Source organism: Jaculus jaculus, chromosome 6 (genome assembly GCF_020740685.1).
Source record: "Jaculus jaculus isolate mJacJac1 chromosome 6, mJacJac1.mat.Y.cur, whole genome shotgun sequence".
Taxonomy (NCBI): domain Eukaryota; kingdom Metazoa; phylum Chordata; class Mammalia; order Rodentia; family Dipodidae; genus Jaculus; species Jaculus jaculus.
In genome coordinates, this window is record NC_059107.1 from 91997650 (window position 1) to 92020911 (window position 23262).

At 42.4% G+C, this 23262-nt stretch overlaps 2 protein-coding genes across 5 annotated transcripts in view; both read left to right on the plus strand.

Moving 5' to 3' along the window:
- Spats2 (spermatogenesis associated serine rich 2) overlaps positions 1-21831 on the plus strand; it is a 124370-nt gene extending 102539 nt beyond the window's left edge. For all 4 annotated transcript variants that reach the window (XM_045153241.1, XM_045153245.1, XM_045153243.1 and 1 more), the window contains 5 exons: positions 1353-1411; positions 10300-10409; positions 15101-15203; positions 18507-18721; positions 19821-21831. In XM_045153241.1, the coding sequence (XP_045009176.1) occupies positions 1353-1411; positions 10300-10409; positions 15101-15203; positions 18507-18721; positions 19821-20132 (799 nt within the window). In that variant the 3' untranslated portion in view covers positions 20133-21831. The remainder of the gene's footprint in view (positions 1-1352; positions 1412-10299; positions 10410-15100; positions 15204-18506; positions 18722-19820) is intronic.
- Positions 21832-22270: 439 nt separating this feature from the next.
- LOC101603924 (60S ribosomal protein L36a-like) lies at positions 22271-22647 on the plus strand. Its single transcript, XM_004649803.3, has one exon. The coding sequence runs from the start codon at positions 22286-22288 to the stop codon at positions 22604-22606; it is 321 nt and encodes a 106-aa protein (XP_004649860.2). The 5' UTR covers positions 22271-22285; the 3' UTR covers positions 22607-22647.
- The last annotated feature ends 615 nt before the right edge of the window (positions 22648-23262 follow it).

Below are 23262 nucleotides of genomic sequence, written 5' to 3' on the forward strand. Positions count from 1 at the left end.
ATCCCTATTGCTGGGCAGTGGGGTGCCTATCAGAAACTTTTAATTCTATCCTTTCTAGATTAGTATTAAATTTTGTCAGAATTCAGCATTGTTCTGTGTGCTGAGGATTCTAGTGTATTAAGTGTGGTACAACAGTGATCATCTGTTGGATATACAAATCCTACTTGTAGACAACTTTTCTATATGCTAGCAGAGATATTGATTGGTAAAAATTAGTTGGAAGCAAACCCACAATTTATAGGCCAATATATATATATATTTTAATGTGAGTACATAGGCTGGAGGAATGGCTTAGAGGTTAAAGCGCTAGCCCTCAAAGTAAAAAGAACCCAGCCAGGTTCACTTCCCCAGGACCCACGTAAGCTAAACGCACAAGGTGGCACATGCGTTTGGAGTTCATTTGCAGCAGCAGGAGGCACTGGTGCACCCATTCTCTCTGTCTGCCTCTCTCTTTCTCTCAAATATAATAAATTTTTTAAAAAACAAACTGTTTTTTTTTTTAATGTGCTTAGGAGGCAGAGGTAGGAGGATCACCATGAGTTTGAGGCCACCCTGAGACTACATAGTAAATTCCAGGTTAGCCTGGGCTAGAATGAGACCCTACCTCAAAAAAACAAACACAAAGAAATGTGGGTACAGGGCTGGAGAAATAGCATAATGGTTATGGTGCTTGCCTGCAAAGCCTAAGGATCCAGGTTCAATTCTCCAGGTCCCATGTAAGCCAGATGCACAAGGTGGCACATACATCTGGAGTTCATTTGCACTGGCTAGAGGCCCTGGTGCACCCATTCTCTCTCTCTTTCTCTGTCTCTAATAAATAAATAAATAAATTTTTTTTAATGTGAGTACATATATGGAAAGGAATAATCTCCACAAGGACTTCCTTAACATAACTAAGAAATGTTTTATGATGTTTTACTGCCATCTGCTGGTTCTGAACTCCTCGGCTTCTAATAGCTGAAATGCGCAATGCATAGAAATAAAAGGGAATTGAATCTTTTTATTTTATTGGCAATATTTAAAATTTTTTGTTGTTGAAAACAGGACATCAAATTTTGTTGTTGTTGTTGTTTTGTTTTTCGAGGTAGGGTCTCACTTTAGCTTAGGCTGACCTGGAATTCTCAGGGTGGCCTCGAACTCACGGGGATCCTCTACCTCCCAAGTGCTGGAATTAAAGGCATCCGCCACCACGCCCAGCACAGGACATTAAAATTTTATGTGTCCATACAATGTTGCTTTGTAGTATGCTTTTAGTGAACATATTTACTAATCTTTCTCCATTTTAAGTAATGTACTTTTTTAGTGTATGAGTTTCTGATCAAAATTTTTTCCTGTGTTATTTTTTTCTTTAGTTTAATGGATCGAGAAGTGGCATTGCTAGCTGAGATGGACAAAGTGAAAGCTGAAGCAAGTAAGATGATTGATTAAATTAAAGGTATTTTGTACATAAATAATAGAATCCTACTTTTCAGCTCTTTCAATGAAAATTTACTGACTGGCACAGTAAGAATTGACATAATGAAGGCTGGGAAATGGCTCAGTGGCAAAAGGCACTTGCCTTCTCTGCCTGATGGTCTGGGTTTGATTCCCTAGTACCCACGTAAAGCCAGATGCACAAAATGTTGCATGTGTTTTTAGTTCATTTGCAGGAAGACCTGGTGTCCCCCTCTCCAGCCCTATACCTGTGTTCTTTTTGAAGATAAAGGTGCACTTAAACTAAAACTGATAAAGAGAGGACTGGAGAGGTGGTTTGGCACTTGAAGCACTTGCTTGTTCTCCCTCAAAAAAAAATTACCGAAAAAGAAAAGAAACCAGTAAGGAGATAAAGTCCTTATTTTTGAGAGAAAGGTGCTGTTTTGTTTGGTTGGTTTTTGTGTTTTCGAGGTCCTGGATTTCACTGTGTAATCTCAGGGTGGCCTCAAACTCATGTTGATCCTCCTACCTCTGCCTCCCCAGTGGTGATATTAAAGGAGTGTGCCACTATGCCCAACAAAAGGTGCTTTTTAAAATACATCTTTTGGGCTGGAGAGATGGCCTAGCAGTTAAGGCCCTTGCCTGCAAAGCCTAAAGACCAGGTTTGATTCTCCAGGTCCCACATAAGCCAGATGCACATGCATCTAGAGTTCATTTGCAGTGGCTAGAGGCCCTGGCATGCTCGCACTCTCTCTCTTCCTCTCCCTTCCTTTCTCTCTCTCTCTGTCTCTAATAAATAAAAAATTTTAAAAATACATCTTTAAATCCCAGCACTCAGGAGGCAGAAGTAGGAGGATTGCTGTGAGTTCAAAGCTACCCTGAGACTAATGAATTCCAGGTCAGTGTGAGCTAAAGCATACCCTACCTCAAAAAAAAAAATCTTTTGAGCTTGAGAGATGGCTTAGCAGGTAAGGTGCTTGCCTAAAAAGCCTAAGGACCTGAGTTCAATTCCCCAGTACCCATGTAAGCCAGATGCACAAAGTAGTGCATGCATCTAGTCTGTTTGCAGCAGCTAGAAGTCCTGCTGTACCCATTCTTTCTCTCTTGTATCTCTCTCTCTGACTGCAAATAAATAAATAAATAATAAAAATTTTGAGGCAAGCCCAACAGCCTGGTCTTCAGCCACTGCAATCAAACTCCAGAGGTGTGTGCCCCCTTGGGCACATGTGCAACACTGTGTGCTTGCCTCACTGTGTTTGCCTTACATGAGACCTGGAAAGTTGAACATGAGTCCTTAGGCTTTGCAGGCAAGTGCCTTTCAGTAAGCCATCTCTCCAGTCCTTAAAAAAAAAAAAAAAAAAAAATCATTTGGACTGAAGAAATGGCCGAGTGTTTAAGACACTTGTCTGCAAAACTTGACCCGAAAGCACACCTCTAATCCTAGCACTTAGGAGGCACAGAAATAGGAGGATCACCATGAGTTTGAGGCTACCCTGAGGATACAAAGTGAATTTCAGGTTATCCTGGGCTAGAGTGAGTCCCTGCATCAAATAACAAAAAATAAATAAATAAATAAACTAATGACCAGAGAGTTCAGTTCCCAGTTCCCCAGTACCCAGTTAAAGCCAGGTACACAAAATGGCTCATGCATCTGGAGTTTGTTTGCAGTGGGTAGAGGCCTAGGCACTCATCCTCTCCCTTCCCACCTTTCTCTCTCTCTCTGCATGCAAATAAATAGATATATATTTTTTGGGTTTTTCAAGGTAAGGTCTCCCTCTAGTCAAGGCTGACCTGGATCTTACACTGTAGTCTTAGGCTGGCCTCAAATTCTCCACAATCCATGCACCACCATGCCCAGATAATAAAAATTTTTTTAAAAATTAATATATTTTTTAAACTTTATTTTTATTGATTTATTTGAGAGAGAAAATGGCAGAGAGAGGGAGAGAGAGAATGGGCACACCAGGGCCTGTAGCCACTGCAAACAAATTCCAGGTGTATGCGCCCCTTGTGCATCCTGAGAAATCAAATGGGGGTCCTTTGGCTTTGCAAGAAGATGCCTTAACTGTTAAGCCATCTCTCCAGTTCTGTTTTTGTTTTATTGACGTAGGATCACACTCTAGCCCAGGCTGATCTGGAATTCACTGTGTAGTCTGAGGGTGGCCTTGGACTCATGACAATTCTCCTACCTCTGCCTCCTGAGTGTTGGGATTAAAAGCATGTGCCACCATGCCCAGATAATAATTTTAAAAAAGAAAGAAAGAACTTTTGTTTGTTTTTACAAGGTAGGGTGTCACTTTAGCCCAGGTTGGCCTGGAATTCACTATGTATTCTCAGATTGGCCTCAAACTCACAGTGATCCTCCTACCTAAACCTCCTAAGTGCTGGGATAAAAGATACGGTTTTTTGGAGGGGGGGATTCAAGGTAGGGTCTCACTGTAGCTCAGGCTGACCTGGAATTCAGTCTCAGGGTGGCCTCATACTTACAGTGGGGTTAAAGGCATGTGCCAAAGATATTTGTTTTTTAAGGATGCAGAGGCACAAGGATCATTGTAAGTTCGAGGCCACCCTGACTACATAGTGAATTCCAGGTTAGCCTGAGCTAGAGTGAGACCTTACCTTGTAAAACCAAAAAAAAAAAAAAAAAAAAAGGACCTCTTTTGGGGGCTAGAGAAAGGGCTTAGGGATTAAGGCATTTGCTTACAAAGCCCAAGGATCCAGGTTTGATTCCCTAGTACCCATGTAAGCCAGATGCACATGGTGGCACCTATGTCTAGAGTTCATTTGCAGTGACTAGAGGTCCTAGCATGCCCATTCTCTTCCTATATGCCTCTGTCTCTCTCTCTTTTTGTCTCAAATAAATTAAAAAAAAAAAATGGGCTGGTGGGATGCCTTAGTGGATAAGGCACTCGCCTATAATCCCAGAGGACCCAGCTTCAATTCCCTAGGACCCACATAAGTCAAATGCACAAGGTGGTGCATGCTTCTGGGGTTCATTTGCAACAGCTGAATGCCCTGGTGTACCCACTCTCCCCCCCCCCCCATGTCCACCCTCTGTCTCTCTCAAATAAATAAAATAAAACATCTTTGGGGGCTGGGAAGATGGCTCAGTAGTTAGGAATGCTTGTCACTTAAGTATGAGGTCCTCTTGGACTGGAAATTTCCACATTTGACTCCCTAGCACTCACATACAAAAAGCTAGGCATTGCCACACACATTTGTAACCTCAGTCTGCATGGGAATTGCTGGGACTCACTAACAGATAGCAGCTCCTGCTGGAGGAAAAGACATCATCTCAAGGATATATTCAGATGAGTTTTAAGAGGAAGCCTGATGTTCTCCTCTAGCTTCTGAACACACATGTATGCATACGCCATATATCATACATACCACACAATGCTTTACTTATTTATTATTTATTTGAGAGAAAAAGAGAATGGGTACTCCAGGGCCTCTAGTCACTGCAAACAAATGCCAGATACATGCACCACCTTGTGTATCTGGTTTATATCGGTACTGTGGAATTAAACCTGGGTCCTTAGACTTCTCAGGCAAGTGCCTTAACTGCTAAGCCAACTCTCCAGCCCCATCTTTTTTTTTTTTTTTTAATTCAGTGGTTATAAAGCAACTGTCATTCTACAGATGTCTAAGCACCCAGGTGATCCTTTTACCCCTAAAGTCACACCCTCTTCAACTTCTTCCCGAACCATGCTCTCCCTCCTCCTTATCTGGGAGCAGGGAAGGATAACACAAGTCAGACAAGTTACACTTTAGGTTGGAAAACAGATTAGGAGAGGCAGGTTGCCAGAGTTTCATTTTAGTGCCCCATATCTAGTTATAGTCCCATTGCCACTCTAAATCATTTCCCAAAGTCAAGCTCTTCTCTGTCCTTGCCCCACTACCAAATTACTTGGCTCTTAAACCATCCTTATTTTATTTTATTTATTATCTATTTATTTGAGAGAGAAAGAGAATGGGCACACTAGTGCCTCCAGCTGTTTTTTGCAAACTAATTCCAGACACTCACGCCAACTTGTGCATGTGGCTTACATGGGTCCTGGGGAATTGAATTGGGGTTCTTTGGCTTTGCAGGCAGGTGCCTTAACTGCTAAGCCATCTCTCTAGCCATACACACACACACACACACACACACACTTTTTAAAAATTTTTTGGTTTTCTGAGGGAGGGTCTTGCTATAGCTCAGGGTGGCCTTGAATTCATTGCAATCCTTCCTTCTATCTCTGACTCCCAAGTGCTGGAATTAAAGGTGTGTGCCACCACGCCTGGCTACTTTTCTTTTCTTTTCTTTTCTTTTATTTTATTTTATTTTATTTTATTTTATTTTTGAGGTAGGGTCTCTCTCACTATAGCTCAGGCTAACCTGGAATTCACTCTGTGGTCTCAGGGTGGCCTTGAACTCATGGTGATCCTCCTACCTCTGCCTCCTAAGTGCTGGGATAAAAGGTGTGTGCCACCCCACCCAGCTTTATTTTTTTGAGATACACTGTCACTCTAGCCCAGGCAGACCTGGCACTCTGTAATCCCAGGCTGGCCCTAAACTCACAGCAATCCTCCTACCTCTGCCTCCTGAGTCCTAGGATCAAAGGCGTGCACCACCACTCCTGGATCCATCCTTGTTTTTTAAGCCCCAACCCACTCTTTTTTTTTTTTTTTTATTTTTATTTATTTATTTGAGAGCGACAGACACAGAGAGAAAGACAGATAGAGGGAGAGAGAGAGAATGGGCATGCCAGGGCTTCCAGCCTCTGCAAACGAACTCCAGACGCGTGCGCCCCCTTGTGCATCTGGCTAACGTGGGACCTGGGGAGCCAAGCCTTGAACCGGGGTCCTTAGGCTTCATAGGCAAGCGCTTAACCGCTAAGCCATCTCTCCAGCCCCCCAACCCACTCTTGATCTCCCCTGGAGTAGGGACTTCTGGGCCCATGAACTCTGGATGAAGTACACAGAGCCAATAAGGAAGCTGTCACGGACCTGAATTTGACAGTGATGAAAAGTTCATGCTGGTAAAGGTAGAGAAAAGTTTTATTTCCAGGCCCCACAATCTGTATAGTCTCTTACTCAACAAGCCATTAGTTCCATGGTGAGGTCCTCAGCTCCCAAGAATAGGGCTCTCCATTTTTGTAGTCTTGGCTACTTTTCTAGTCAGCTCCCAGAAGCTCCTTAACACCCATTTATAGTTACTGTGGTTGCCCAGGTTGGCAGTTTCCTCTTCTAGCACACAATTGATCAGCATTAGTTAGAGAAGTTGCTTGGGTGCCTGGGTCCAGTACCTCAGAAAGGTCAGCATCTCCTTCGTACCTCCCACAAAGTACTTGTAGAAGTTCTTAACAAGGATCTCAGTGGCTCTCTCCACATTACTGAATTCCTGAGCATCCCATCCTCAGTGTTGGCTGACACTGTCCCATAGTACCTGGTGCACTGGTCATTTGGTGAGATTTGTCTTACAGCCTGCTCCACAGGAGCTGATACCTCATGATCTGCTTGTTAAGAAAACCTCATCATGTCCTTCTTTTTTTTTTTTTTTAACTGGAGGGAGAAAGAGAATTGGCACCAGAGCCTCAGCCACTGCATTTGAACTTCAGACACTTGTGCCACCTAGTGGGCATGTGTGACCTTGTACTTGCCTCACCTCTGTGCATCTGGATTATATGGGATCTGGAGAGTCAAACATGGGTCCTTAGGCTTCGCAGGCATGTGCCTTAACCACTAAGCCATCTCTCTAGCCCACCTCATGTCTTTTTTAAAACTTTATTTATTTACTTTTATGTATGTGTGTTTTGGGGGGGGGGCACACCAGGGCCTCTTGCTGCTGCAAACAAATACCAGATGCTTGTGCTACTTTTTGTTTCTAGCTTTGTTGGGTGGCTTGAGGATTAAACCCAGGCCAGCAAGTAAACACCTTTATCTGCTGAGCCATCTTCTCAGCTCCTATGATATCTTTTATTAGTGTGTAACCCACTGACTTTTGTTCTTTTTTGAAGTGGGGTCTCACTCTAGCCCAGACTGACCTGGAATTCACTATATAATCTCAGGCTGGCCTCTAAATCACAGCAATCCTTCTGTTTTAGCCGTCCGAGTACTGGAATTAAGGGTTCACATCACCACGCCCAGTCCTACTGACTTTATTAGGGTTGCTTGCATGAACTTGGGTGGGGCATGTTAACTTACCAGTGGCTATACCAGTAAAGAAATGACTTTCCCCTCCCAGCCAACATTAGCAGCCCATAGCTCCTCAGAAAAGGGTGGGGTCTCATGAGTCCCCTCCCATCCATTGTGGGTTATTGACAGGTCTAATCTTTGTACAGGTAGCCACAGCTGCTCTGAGGTCATGACTGTAACAGCCATGATGTATCCATAAAATAGCATTTCAAGCCGGGCGTGGTGGCGCACACCTTTAATCCCAGCACTTGGGAGACAGAGGTAGGAGGATTGCCATGAGTTCAAGGCCACCCTGAGATGACAGAGTTAATTCCAGGTCAGCTTGGACCAGAGTGAGACCCTACCTCGGAAAAAAAAAAAAATATATAGCATTTCATAGCCCTCTACCCCACTCTTTGTTTCCTACATTCTTTCCACCCTTTCTTCCATGATGTTCCCTTAACTTTGGAGTGGTAGTGTACATGTCTCATTTAGGACTAAGCATCCAACAGTCATTTATTCTCAGTGTTTTGAACTCCAGACTAATGTGCTACCTTGTGCATCTGGCTTATGTAGGACCTGGAGAATTGAACCTGGGTCCTTAGGCTTCGCAGGCAAGTGCCTTAACTACTAAGCCATCTCTCCAGCCCAGAACAGGTGCTTTTTATTAAGAGATATAAATAATCATGATATATCCACATAGTAAATGTGATCTGATACATGAATAGGGAGTGAACACCAAAACAGTAGTAGGACTGGGGAGATGGATCAGTCCTTATTCGAAAAGTCTGCCAGCCTGGGTTCGGCCCAGGTTCATTTCCATAGCACATATGTAAATCCAGATATACAATGTGGCACATGTGTCTGAAATTTGTTTACAGTGGCACAAGGCTTTGGCATGCCCATACTCTCAAATTTTAAGGGGTTGCTTTCAGCTCTGGAAACCCCCTCCTCACAGAGGAGTCTGCTTTCTTTCCTTCTTTCTCTGAAATAAACTTTATTTTTTTGAAAAAATATTTAAATATTTTATTTATTTATTTGTGAGAGAAAGAAATAGATAGAGAAAAGGAGAATGGGCACACCAGGGCCTCTAGTCACTGCAAATGAACTTAGGATGCATGTGTCATTGTGCATCTGGCTTTATGTGGGTGCTGGGGAGTTGAACCTGGGTCCTCAAGCTTTACAGGCAAGCACCTTAACTGCTGAGCCATCTCTCTAGCCTCCTCCCCCCAAATTATTTTTCTTAATTTTTATTTATTTATTTATGAGAGAAATAGGCAGGGAGAGAGAGGAGAATGAATGTGTGTATCAGGGCCTCTAGCCAATACAAATGAACTTCAGACACGTTTGAATCTGGCTTACATGAGTACTGGGGAATTGATCCTCGGTCCTTAGGTTTCACAGGCAAACACCTGAGGTAGGGTCTGGGTATAGTCCAGGCTGACCTGGAATTCACTATGTAGTCCCAGGGTGGCTTTGAATTTATGGTGATCCTCCTACCACTGCCTCCCCAGTACTGGGATTAAAGGTGTGCACCACATGCCCAGATTTTTCTTTTCTTTTTCTTTTTCTTTTTTCTTTTTTTTTTTTTTTTTTTTGTTGTTGTTCGTTTGTTTGAGGCAATTTTCAAAACTATTTATTGCTATTTGAGAGAGAGAATGGCATGTCAAGGCCTCTAGCCACTGCAAATGAACTCTAGACGTGTGCACCCCCTTGTGCATCTGGCTTACTAGGGTACTGGGGAATCAAACCTGGGTCCCCAGGCTTAGCAGGCCTTAGCCATCAAGCAATCTCTTCAGCCTAACAAAGGTTCTTTCTGAGAGGAGACTACAAAATAAGAAGTAGTAGGAATATTTTGGCTTTGTTTATTTGACAAAGAATATGGACACACCAGAGACTCTTGCCACTGTAAATGAACTCCAGACACATGTGTCACTTTGTATATATGGCTTTATGTGGATACTCTGGAATCAGACCCGGGCCATCAGGCTATGCAAGAAATGCCTTTAAGCACTGAGTCATCTCTCCACCCCTTGCTTTTTTTATTTTATTTTTTCCCCAAGGTAGGGTCTCACTGTAGCCCAGGCTAACCTGGAATTCACTATGTAGTCTAAGGATAGCCTCATACTCAAGGTTATCCACCTACCTCTGTCTCCCGAGTGCTGGGATTAAAGGTGTGCGCCACCACACCCAACCTTCTAGATGAAATATTTACCATACATACATTATTTCTGTCTAATTCATATGCTTTTGATTTTAAAAGAAGTTCTTTGGCTAAGTAGAGCAGAAAGAAAAATGACAAGTGAGCCAGGTGTGGTGGCACATGGCTATAATCCCAGCACTCAGGAGATAGAGGTAGGAGGATCACTGTGAGTGTGAGGCTACCCACCCTAAGATTACATAGTAAATTCCAGCTTAGCCTAGGCTAGAGTGAGACCCTACCTCCAAAAAAAAAAAAAAGAAAAGAAAAAGAAATAGGAAAAAAAGGACAAAAGAAAGAAGAAAATGACAAGTGATTTATGAGTCTTTGTAATTCATAAAAAATGTTTATCTTTTAACTGCCTTCAGAGACCCCAGAGGTGAAAACTGGACATTCAGTATTTTCATTTTCTGGATGAGCAGACAGCTAAGCCCTTGGCTGTCTAAATACATACTGCAGAGCTTATATCTCTAGTTCTTTTTTCATTTAATAGCAACATAGGATTCATAGTCCTTTTTCTTCTACAGTGGAAATTTTGCTCAGCCGGCAGAAGAAAGCAGAGCTTTTAAAGAAAATGACTGATGTGGCCGTGCGAATGTCAGAGGAGCAATTGGTTGAACTCAGGGCTGATATCAAGGTAAAACTGTCTTCTCCTTTCTGCCTTTCTTCTTAGCCTTGGGACTAGCATAGCAAATCTTCAGAATTCATGGCTATATGTAATAAACCAAACTCATGATCTTCCCTTTCAAGCTGGGCCCTTTTCCAGGTTCTCTTTCTTTATAAAGGGTATTGTCAGCTATCCAGTTGTCTGTAGGAAGCCTGAGGAAATGTCTTCATTTCCAACATTAAATCTTAAAAAAAAAAAAAAATTATGTTGTGCATGGTAGTGCACTCCTTTAATCCTAGCACTCGGGAGGCATCGGTGGTAGGATTGCTGTGAGTTCAAGGCCTCCCTGAGACTATGTAGTAAATTCCAGGTCAGCCTGGACTAGAGTGAGACATTACCTCAAAAAAACAATTTTTTTTCTTTTATTTGATATTTTTAAATTTGTTTGTTATTAGGCAGGCAGAGAGAGACTAGACATGCTAGGACCTCCAGACCCTGCATACGCACTCCAGATGCATGTGTGCATTTGGCTATAAGTGGGCACTGGGGAATCAAACCCAGGTCATTAGGCTTTGCAGGCAAGTGCCTTAATCACTGAGCCATCTCTCCAGCCCTAGTTTTTTTTTTAATTTTTATTTATTTGAGAAAGAGGCTTTATTTTTATTTATTTGAGAGAGAAAGAGGCAGAGAGAGAGAGAGAAAGAATAGGTGTTCCAGGGTTTCTAGCCACTACAAATAAACTCCAGATGCATGCACCACCTTGTGCATATGGGTACTGAAGAATCAAACCTGGGTCCTTAGGCTTCGCGGGCAAGTGCCCTAACTGCTGAGCTATCTCTCCAGGCCCTCCAGCCCTATTTTTATTTTTATTTATTTATTTATTTATTTTGGTTTTTCAAGGTAGGGTTTCACTCTAGCTCAGGCTTACCTGGATATCATTTTGTAGTCTCAGGGTGACCTTGAACTCATGGTGATCCTCCTACCTCTGCCTCCCAAGTATTGGGATTGAAGGTGTGCATCACCATGTCCAGCTTAAACATTATATTTTCAAATATGAAAAAAAAATTATGCTGGGCATGGTAGTGCACGCCTTTACTCCCAGCACTCGGGAGGCAGAGACAGGAGGATTGCCATGAGTTCAAGGTACCCTGAATCCTGAGACTACATAGTGAATTCCAGGTCAGCCTGAGTTACAGTGAAACCCTACCTCAAAAAAATAAAACTCTCTCTCTCTTTCTATATATATATATATAAAAAAAATATTTAAGCCAAGCATAGTGATAGTGATGCATGCCTTTAATCCCAGTACTCAGTTTTTATTTGAAAGAGACAGAGACAGAGAGGGATAAAAAGACAGGTGAGAAAGTATGTGCATGCCAAGGCCTCCTGCCACTGCTAACAATCAGTAGACACATGTGCCACTCTGCATCTGGCTTTACATGTGTACTAGATGCTGGCAAATTGAACCTGGGCCATCAACCTTTGCAAGTAAGTACCTTTAATCACTGAACTATCTCTAACCCCTCCTACATTAAATCAAACTATACATTTGACCTCACACTAATTTCAGATTGATCTTATCTCTTCATTTCCATTGCCACCAGCAAAACAAAGCTGCCATCAACTATTGTTTGAACTTCCATGATAACCTCTTACCTGATTCTCCATCCACTTTGCTGCTGTGCCCCCCTCCCCACAATGTCTGGTCCTCACACTATAGTAACCTGCTTCAAATTTTCCAGTATTTTTAGGATAGGTATTGAAATCTTTTAATATGGTCTGCAGAGCTCTTCATGTGCTGTCTCTGCTTCCTTCACTGCCATACTAACTGGTCTTTCCCACAGATACTTCTGTTCCCCTTGCTAGAGAGACACTGCACATGCTTTCCATCTGTCTAAAGCATTCATCCACTCTCGTACAGCAGAGATCACTCTTGACCTACTCATCCTTTCCCTCTTTCTCTATCTCTTTCTGTGTATGTGTATGTAGTGTGATGTGTTGGTATGTGGTGTACTTTAATGTATATGTGCTAATGCTGCACCCCATGCTCTCGCCTGCCCCATGGGCTTGCATGCAGTGGCCAGAGGAGACCATGGGGTGTGCTCCTCCATCACTCATCTGCCTATTATTCCTTAAGATTGAGTTTTACTGATTCTGGAGATTGCTGTTGACAAGCCCCAGCAATTTTCCTAGTCTCTGCTCCCCATAGGACTGGTTTAAAAGTACACAAGGGGGCTGGAGAGATGGCATAGCAGTTTAGGCGTTTGTCTGTGAAGCCTAAGGACCCATGTTTGATTCTCCAGGTCCCATGTAAGCCAGACGTACATGATGGTGCATGCATCTGGAGTTCATTTACAGTAGCTAGAGGCCTGGTGTGCCCATTCTCACTCTCTCTTTCTATCCCTCTCCCTGTCTCTAATAAAAAATAAATCAGAAAATAAATACTTAAAAGTACATGTGGCCATACCCAGCTGTTTACAATTCTAGAGCATTGAACTCAGGTGGTGTCAGGACCCCCTCAGGCCCTCATGCTTTGCAGGAAGGACACATTGAACCATCTCTAGACCCTACTCATCTTTTCTTACTCCATAACTATCATATCCCCCTGTGTTGGACTTCCATAGCACAGATATAATTATGTGATTGTGCTGTCTTTCTCAATAAATTGTAGACTTAATAATGGCTATATCACCACTTCCTAGCACAGTGCATTGAAGCAGCTCTTCAGTCAATAATAGTTGGTTAATCAATTCTGATTTTATGGAGAAAAGCTAACAAACAGTGTTGTATTGATTATATTGTAATCTTTGAAGATATTATAAATATATAAATATTCGTGGAACTCAATACCTGTTTTTGCTTGTTTCCTGTTTTTAAATTTTATTTATTTATTTCAAGGAGAGAGAGAATATGAATTAGAATGGGTATGCCAGAGCCTTGTGCCACTGTAGCCGAATTCCAGATGTATGTGCCACTTGATGTATGTGATTTTTGGCTCAACAGTTAAGGCACTTGCTTGCAAAGCTTGACAACCTGGATTTACTTCCCCAATATCCATGTAAAGTCAAAATGGGTACTGGGGACTTGAACCCAGACCTTCAGACTTTGCAGACAAGCACCTTTAATCACTGAGCCATCTCTCCAGCCCTGTGTGTTTCTTTTTGTATATGTGTCTTGCTAAGTAAGCAAAACTGTCCTAGAACTTGAAATCTTCATCTCAGCCTCCTGAGTGCAGGAATTGTAGGCATGTGCCACCATGTCTGGCTCAGTACCTTTTAAATTCTTACATAAAGATGAATGTTTCTGAGACTATGCGGTGTTTATGGCTGCACCACAAGTGTTCATATATAGGCCCTTAAATTTTTATCTTTTTTTTTTTTTTTTTTTTTGAGGTAATGTCTCACTCTAGCCCAGGCCTACCTAGAATTCACTATGTAGTCTCAGGGTAGCCTCAAACTCATGGCAATCCTACCTCTGCCTCCCAAGTGCTGGTATTAAAGGTGTGTGCCACCACTCCCGGCTCTTAATTTTTTTTTATCTTTTTATCTGAAACAAGTGATTCCAGACTACCTGAGACATTGTTTATCTAAAATTGTATATTAGGGCTGGAGAGTTGGCTTAGTGGTTAAGACGCTTGCCTGTGAAGCCTAAGGACCCATGTTCGACTCTCCAGATCCCACATAAGCCAGATGCACAAAGGTGAGGCAAGCACAAAGTTGTACATGCCCACTAGGTGGTGTGAGTGTCTGTTGTTTGATTACAGCAGCTGAGGCCCTGGCACACCAATTCTCTCTCTCTCGCTCTCTCTAAAATAATAATAAAAGAATTAACATTGCATATATTAAAAATTCAAAATGGGGGAAGGGAGGGTATTACCATGGGATACTTTTTATAATCATGGAAGTTGTTAATAAAAATTTGAAAAAAAATTTAAAAATTCAAAATATACAATGTTTATATATAATAATATAACAAAAATATGATAATTTTTACATAGATATCATTGTTTTGTATGAGAGAGAAACTTGGCATGCCAGGGTTTCCAACCACTACAACTGGACTCCAGACATGTGTGCCACCTTATGCTCCACCTTGTGCGCATGTATACAATATTGTGTACTTACATCACTTTGTGCATCTGGTTTACATGGTATCTAGAGAGTCGAACATGGGTCCTTAGGCTTCCCAAGTGCCTTAACCACTAAGCCATCTTGCCACTCCCTATAATATGCGTTTGTTTGTTTGTTTATATATTTATTTGAGAAAGGGAGAGAGTGAAAGTGAAATGGGAATGCAGTAGCAGGAGGTCTTCAGAAGCCTTTTTCTAAATATTATTTATTTATTTTTGAGGAGAGAGAGAGTATGTGTGTATGTGGGTGGGCATGCCAGGGCTCCATCCACTGCAAATGAGCTCCAAATGCATACGTCGCCTTGTGCATCTGGCTTATGGGTACTAGGGAGTTGAACCTGGGTCCTTAGGGTTTGCAAGCAAGCACCTTAACCACTAAGCCATCTCTCCAGCCCAGAAGACAACTGACCTGGAATTCACTATGTAGTCTCAGGGTGGCCTCCAATTCATAGCATTCCTCCTACCTCTGCCTCTCGAGTGCTGAGATTAAAGGTGTGTGCCACCACACTTGGCTTTAGTTGTCTATTTTGAGTTAGAGGTTTTATGCATGATGTTTGTCTCACTTGTTGCCTTTTCTTTGTCCTTTCTCCAGCACTTTGTTAGTGAACGTAAATATGATGAAGATCTGGGAAGAGTAGCTCGGTTCACCTGTGATGTAGAAACACTAAAAAGAAGCATTGATTCATTTGGACAAGGTGAGATGGTGAGAGAGTGTGGGCATTAGAGGCGGCATGGAGACTACTCTGTCAGTGGAAGGCAGGTGTGTTTGCTGGCCTTTCCATTGAGGCCTCCTTTGTGCCTCTGCCTCTTTCTGTAAATAGTAACTGGGATACTTATGAAGTCTGTGGTGGCATATACTTTGAATTCTAAAGATAAGTTTTTACCAACTCCCTAAGTATAAAATGCCTCTTTGTTTATTTATTTATTACCTATTTGCAATAAAGAGAGAGAATAAGAGGTTAGGTGCACCAGGACTTCCTGCCACTATAAACAAACTCCAAATGAATGTGCCACATTGTTCATTTGGCTTTACATGGGTACTAGAGAATTAAAGGCCTTCAGGCTTTGCATGCAAGTACCTTTAACCACTGATCCATTTCTCCAGATTCCAAGTTTGTTTTTGTTTCTGTTTTTTTTTTTTTTTTTTTCCAGATAAGGTTTTATGCAGCCTAGACTAACCTTAAACTCCTGATTCTCCCACTACACCTTCCAAGTGCTGGGATTACAGGCATGTCCCCCTACACCCAGCAAAATTCTCTTTTTCATTTTATGCTGAGTTCAGAGGTATATGATATATAGTGCAAAAAGCATGGCATAGGGACAGGGGAGGCACAACTCTTCAGATCAGACCAAATAGAAATCCTTCAGCATTGATCTCTGAAAGCTTCACTTTTCTCCTCTTTAAATAGTGACAGCAATATCTGAAGTGCCTGGCACATAACAAGTCCTTACATAATGGCAATTGCATTGAAAGTGGGGCTGGGCATGCCATCACATACCTTTAATCCCAGAACTCAGAGACTGAGGTAGGCAGATAGGATAGCTATGACTTTGATGCCAGTGTGGGGTTACAGAGTGAGTTCCAGAATAGCCTGGGCTAGAGTGGTACCCTGCCTTGAGAGAGAAAAGAAGGGAGTGAGATAGGAAGGAGAAAGGGGAGATAAGAGAGGGTAATTGGTAGGAGTAAATTCACATATGAAAGTGTCAAAAATGAAATAAATAAAGGGGAACATGGAATAGGGTACAGTGCCTCTGAGTGACATAAAGCATAGGTCAGACCCTAAACTCAGCTCCCTTGTTCTTCCTCTCATATAAAATGAATTGTAGGAGCCAGGCATGGTGGTGCACCCTTTTAAAAATTTTTGTTGTTGTTGTTTATTTTTTATTTATTTATTTGAGAGCGACAGACACAGAGAAAGACAGGTAGAGGGAGAGAGAGAGAACGGGCACGCCAGGGCTTCCAGCCACTGCAAACAAACTCCAGACGCTTGTGCCCCCTTGTGCATCTGGCTAACGTGGGACCTGGGGAACCGAGCCTCGAACCGGGGTCCTTAGGCTTCACAGGCAAGCGCCTAACCGCTAAGCCATCTCTCCAGCCCCTGGTGCACCCTTTTAATCTCAGCACTTGGGAGGCAGAGGTAGGAGGATTGCCATGAGTTCGAGGCCACCCTGAGACTACATAGTGAATTCCAGGTCAGCCTGAGCTAGAGCAAGACCCTACCTTGGAAAACAAACAAACAAACCAAAAAGTATAAAACGAATTGTTGGGACTGGGTATGTAGCTCAGTGGTAGAATACTTGCCTGTCCTGTGCAAGGTCCTCGGTTTGATACCAGTACCACAAAAATAAACAAGTAAAATGTTGGCCCTAGGGCTGTAATTGTTAATTCATCATTAGTTAAGGTTCAAAGCCATGAAAAAAAATTGGGGGAGGGGCTGAAGAGATGGCTTAGCAGTTAAGCGCTTGCCTGTGAAGCCTAAGGACCCCAGTTTGAGGCTCAATTCCCCAGGACCCACATAAGCCAGATGCACAAGGTGGTGCATGCATCTGAAGGCCCTAGAATGCCCATTCTCTCCCTTTCTCTCCCTCTCTCTCTCTGTCTGTCACTCTCAAATAAATATATAAAAACAAGCAAAAAAAAAAAAAATTGTGGGAAGTAGTTTTAAAGCATTGCAATCTGATACTTGAATTGAAAATAATAAGTTTGTCAGCCAGGCATGATGGCACATGTCTTTAATCCCAGCACTCAGAAGGCAGAGGTAAGAGGATCACCATGAGTCCAAGGCCACCCTGAGACTACATAGTGAGTTCCAGATCAGCCTGGACTAGAGTGAAACCCTACCTCAAAAAACCATAAAAGGGGCTGGAGAGATGATTTAACGGTTAAGGTGCTTGCCTGCAAAGCCAGAGGATCCCAGCTTAATCCTCCAGGACCCATGTAAGCCAGATGCACAAGGGGATGCATGCATCTGAAGTTGTTTGTAGTGGCTAGATGCCCTGGCACACCCATTCTCTTTCTCTCACTCTCCCTCTTTCTCTCAAATAAATAAAATATATTTAATAATAATAATTTTCAGTTAGATTCATTTTTTATTTTTTGGTTTTTCAAGGTAGGATCTCACTCTAAACCAGGCTGACCTGGAACTTACTATGTAGTCTCAGGGTGGCCTCAAACTCATGGCAATCCTCCTACCTCTGCCTCCTGAGTTCTGAGATTAAAGGTGTGTGCCACCATGCTCGGCTCTATTTATTTATTATATTTTATTTTTGAGAGAGAGAAAGAGGCAGAGGGAGGGAGAGAGAGAATGGGCATGCCAGGGCCTCCAGCCACTGCAAATGAACTTCAGACACATGCACCCCCTTGTGCATATGGATCCTGGGGAACCGAACTGGGGTCTTTTAGCTTTGCAGACAAATGCCTTAACCACTAAGTCATCTCTCCAGCCCTAGATTTGTATTTTTAACTTGTAGTTTATTTTTGCTAAAAGAAATTTGGCAAGGTAATTTGTTGTAAAGATTAATTCTATTCATGTTTAACTGATTTTGATTATTTTACCTTGTATCATTCAATTTTTTAAAAAAGAATTTTTCAAAGATTTGTTTACCTCTTTCTTTGCAAAATCTGAACTTTAGAATGTTCGTTGCATGGGAAACTGAACATATGGCCTATACTATTGTCCCAGGCTTAATCACTGCTAGAGCCACAGCCAGCAGCTTAGGTAGTAGGAAATGCCAAGAAGTTATTAGTCAGTGTGTGTAGAGGGGGTGTCAAGTAGAGAGTAGCTTGATCTTAAACTGTTCTATCTCTAAGAGTTGTTTACAAAGCAGTGGGGTTCTGGAAGAAGTGGAAGCCATTTTGTAAATTTTTCTTTGTGATTATTCAGATAGACAGTTCTGTTCTTAAATTGCTAACTGTGAAATCGAGAAATAGAAGAATCCTCACCTATTGTGCTCTTGCATCATATGACTACAATATAGTCTTCATATCTCTATTTCAGTGTCTCATCCAAAGAACAGCTATTCAACCAGATCCCGATGTAGCTCAGTTGTATCTGCATCTTTGAGTGGACCAAGTGATGGCTCTGCTACTTCCTCTCCCACCTGTGCCTCTGTTCCCAGCCTTACAGGTGCTAACCAGAGAAACTCTGCTCCTGGAGAGCCTCCTGCAGCCCTAGCAAACTCCAGCAACCTGCTGCACCAGGCTCATCAAGAGGTAACCTGACTTCCTACTGAGCATGCTAGGAAAAAAGGGCATCCCTCTTTTAGTCCCCCATTCTGCACCTATTTTTGTATCTTTCTCATCCCAGTTAGTTCCCAAGGAAGCATTTCATATGATATTCCAAGCCACCAGGCAATTGAGACTTCCTATTACCAAAAACAATTGACTTACTTATGTTGGCAATGGTCTTCAGATGTTGTAGGTAATTATTCACACTGGGAGTCATGCACCCATCTCAGTATAGACAAGCACTGCAAGATACAGGTTCACCAGTACATATCTGAAAGCTAGTCTCTAGACACCCAATGTGAATATATCAGGGGAAGAAAAAGAGAAGCTGGTGGGGGTGAGGAGCCAACTCTAGAAAGGAGAAATGAGTAGTCCAGGGCAGTGATGACAATAATTTTTCAAAACTGATGTAACATTGGAATTGGAAGACAAGTAAAAGTCCAGTAAATTTCCTGAATTTTAATGTGAAAGGTGTGCTGGACATCACAGCAGCAAGTGTGGCTTAATCTGTGACTCATGATACATATAGCAAAGCAGACTACAGTGTCACTACTTCATTATTCTAAGTTCATGATTTTCACAAGTGGCTGTGATCTGCAAAGTTCTGGCATGTGATAAGATAGATGTCTAATTGAGAGCTTGCAGCTACTGAATTTTCCTATGTGTTTACTTTCTTACTGTACTCATCTAAAGGGAAGTGATCTCCTCTTCAGTGCAGTGAAGAGTCTAGGCATGAAATGCAGGGAAAGATCAGTGGACGATGTATTCGTTGTAATAGAATGAGTAGGTTGAATTGGCTGATAGAATTCAGAGTCCCAAGTATGATAATTACGCTTTCAGAGCACTCCTATAAACTATGCTGGAGCCGGGTGTGGTGGCGTACGCCTTTTTTCCCAGCACTTGGGAGACCAAGGTAGGAGGATTGCTGTGAGTTTAAGGCCAGCCTGGGACTACATAGTGAATTCCAGGTCAGCCTGGACTAGAGTGAGACCCTACCTGGCCGGGGGGAGGAGGGGGGGACTACACTGAAACAAATTAGGCTTAAAATGTCAGAGTACTTTGAGCATTATATATTTTTTTTCAGATGTTTCCAGGAAACAGACGAGGAGGACAAGGATTTAGGCCACAAGGCCAAAAGACCAGTGACCCCACAAACCCAGGACGACATGACAGTGTGGGTCGTTTCAGAAATAACTCCTGGTATTCGACTGGTTCCGGGTATCAGAGTGCTCCCCCTCAGGCTCTAGGAAACGCTAGTGGACGGAGCCATCCTCACTCTGCAGGGAACAGTGGAACTGGAGCCAGTGTGGAACCTAGTCCACCCAAGCCTTCATTTAAAAAGGGGCTTCCCCAGCGCAAACCCAGGGCCTCTCATCCTGAAGCTGTGAAGTCTTGAGGGAAATTCCATTTCCTCTTTTCTATTCCATACAGTTCAACCTGAAAATGGGACTTTAGAAAATGTATACTTAGATTTAATAACAAAACACAGTTTATGCATATAACCTTGGGTCATTCCAAATGCTGTTGGTTTCTTCTCTTTTTCTTATTTTTGGAGGGGAAGCTGTTTTTACATTGACCTTTCTTAATGGTATGAACTGGTTCCGGATGGTCATTTTCACCAGAATCAGGGCAGCTATTGTCAGGTTTCCCAAGGTTAAGCAATGTTCTTCACCATTCACCCCTCTTCAGTCTTCCAACTGCTCAAAGAGGCCTTACTCAGCAAGCCCCTCCATTGAAGCTGTCTCAGAAGGAAGTGGGTCAGAGCTGGTCTTTTTACCTCTCCAGTCTAAATAGAAGTCACAAATGCCTGCCAGGTTCCCCCTCAACAACAGTTTGACCAAGTGAAACAATGAGGGGATTTAATGCTATACTGGGCTAGCCAGAAAAAAGGAAAGAAATATTAATTTGTGGAAAGGAGAGAACACTAAGAAACATTTGAGAACCTGCCTGTATCCCAGAATGTGCCTGAGATTTCACCCTCAAATCAGGGTTTCATTCCCATGCTTGGCACCCATAGCTTAACCTACAGTTTCTTAAATGCTCAAACCTTGTTTCCTGTTACTTTAGGCTGTAAACCAGTCTAAGAAAGCCTATGGGAAAGTAGCATAATTAAAGTTTTTTAAGGTTTTTTTTTTTTTTAATATTTCCTTGTTTCAACATTTGGAGATTTTTGTTGTTTCCTAAAGCCTGTTCTGAACCAAATTTATAGTAATATAATTAGTATTAATGTAAGATTACTCATCAAAAAAAATTGCTGCAGCCATCTTTATAGATAAATAAAAGCAAATGCATAAATATTGCCATGTTTCACATAGCAAGTACCTTCATTATCTGTTTCTGTTTGGGCCTCATGAGTAGAAGTCACTTGGACAGTTTGTTCTGTGCTTAAATGAGGGTGTCTGATTCCCAAGTCATTTGTCCTCTGCTGCTTAGCTTTAGAACCAAATTAAAATGTGAAAGCTAGGATGAGCAAATGCAGCTGTTCCTCGTGGGAAAGGATCCATAGGATAGGCAACGGTGGCTTTCAAAGGACGACTTCAAAGTTTAGAAAAACCACAGCTGCCAACTGCTCTCTCCTAGGCAACCAAAGGTTATATTGGCACCCCTCTCCCTGATTCCCTGTCCCTTGACAGTAGTGAATGTAACCATAATTGAGCTCCTGCATGTAGCAGGTGGCATTGGTGCCAGACACGTCCACCCCCCCAACCCCCGCATCTGTGATTTAATAACAGCAGAGCTTTCCTTCCTCCAGTACGCATTCTCCCAAGCCTTGACTGTGAGTGGCAGCAGTACAGAACGTAGCTGCCTTGGGGCTTCTCCTAGCGCTCTCTGCCAAGATTCAAATTGGTTGGAGAGAGGGAGAGAAAGACAACTTATTTGGGAGAATTTGCTCAACAACACCATCAGCCTGCTAAGAACCAGGAAAAAGCCCTGGTTTTCTGATTAATTGCTGCTAACCTATACTGTATCCAAAATCCAGAGACTAAAGCAACCCCGAAGGGTTATGAAGTCTATCCCTGTAAGCAAGACTGTATTTAACAACCCAGACAGGGGAAGCCACACATTTAGCAAAAATGTCTTGAAGTTGAAATTAAAATATTGCAAGAAAATACTGGGAGATTGTTTTTATGACTGTTAAAACTTTGAAAATTATTTTCTTACAAATTTGTTTTGAATTACAAACATACTCCTTAAAATACCTATTAAGGGCAGGGGAGATGGCTTAACATTTAAAGCTACTTGCTTGCAAAGCCTGCTAGCCCAGGGCTCAATTTCTCAATTCCTACATAGAGCCAGATGTACAAAGTGGTACACGCATCTGGAGTTCATTTGCAGTGGCAGGAGGCCCTGGCACACCTGTAGTGTCTAGCGTATGTGTGTCTGTATCTCCTGCAAATGAATAATTGATATTTTTTAATTAACAAATAAAATGCCAAATAATACAGAAACATAAAAGGAAAAAATTTCTAGGTTCCCACTTCAGAAATGATAACTATTAAAAATTTAGCAGACATCATTTCTTTTGGTGCTGATAGCACTCCTGCCAACATGGTGAACGTCCCTAAAACTCGCCGGACTTTCTGTAAGAAGTGCAGCAAGCACCAGCCCCACAAAGTGACCCAGTACAAGAAGGGAAAGGACTCTCTGTATGCCCAGGGAAAGTGGCGTTATGACAGAAAGCAGAGTGGCTACGGTGGGCAGACTAAGCCTATATTCCGGAAAAAGGCTAAAACTACAAAGAAGATTGTGCTGAGGCTTGAGAGTGTGGAGCCCAACTGCAGAACTAAGAGAATGCTGGCTATTAAGAGATGCAAGCATTTTGAACTTGGAGGAGATAAGAAGAGAAAGGGCCAAGTGATCCAGTTCTAAGCCAATTTTGCTATGAAGACAATAAAATGTGATTATGTTCACTTGAAAAAAAAATTTAGCAGACATCCTTCTAGATTTTTCTTAAAGTGAAAATGTCATACATGTTAATATAGTTTCCTTTTTTTTTTAATTATTTGAGACAGAGAGGGAGAATGGGCACTTCAGGGCCTATAGCCACTGCAAATGAACTCCAGACACATGTGCCACCTTGTGCATCTGTCTTTCATGGGTCCTAGGAAATCAAACTGAGGTCCTTTGGCTTTGCAGGCAAGTGCCTTAACCGCTAAGCCATCTCTCCAGCCCTGTTGTTTCTTTTTTGAAGCAGGGTCTTATTCTAATCCAGGCTGACCTGTAGCCCATTGTGCCCTTAAAGTCATGGTGATCCACCTCAGCTTCCTTTAATGCTAGAACTAAAAGTAAGGTTTCACTCTAGCCCAGGCTGACCTGGAATTCACTATGGAGTCTCAGGGTGGCCTTGAACTCACAGCGATCCTCCTACCTCTGCCTCCCAAGTGCTGGGATTAAAGGCGTGCGCCACCACGCCCGGCTCTTTTTTTTTTTTTTTTTTTGAGAGATAGAGGGAGAGAGAATGGGCGTGCCAGGGCATATAGCCAATGCAAAGGAACTCCAGACACTTGCGCCACCTTGTACATCTG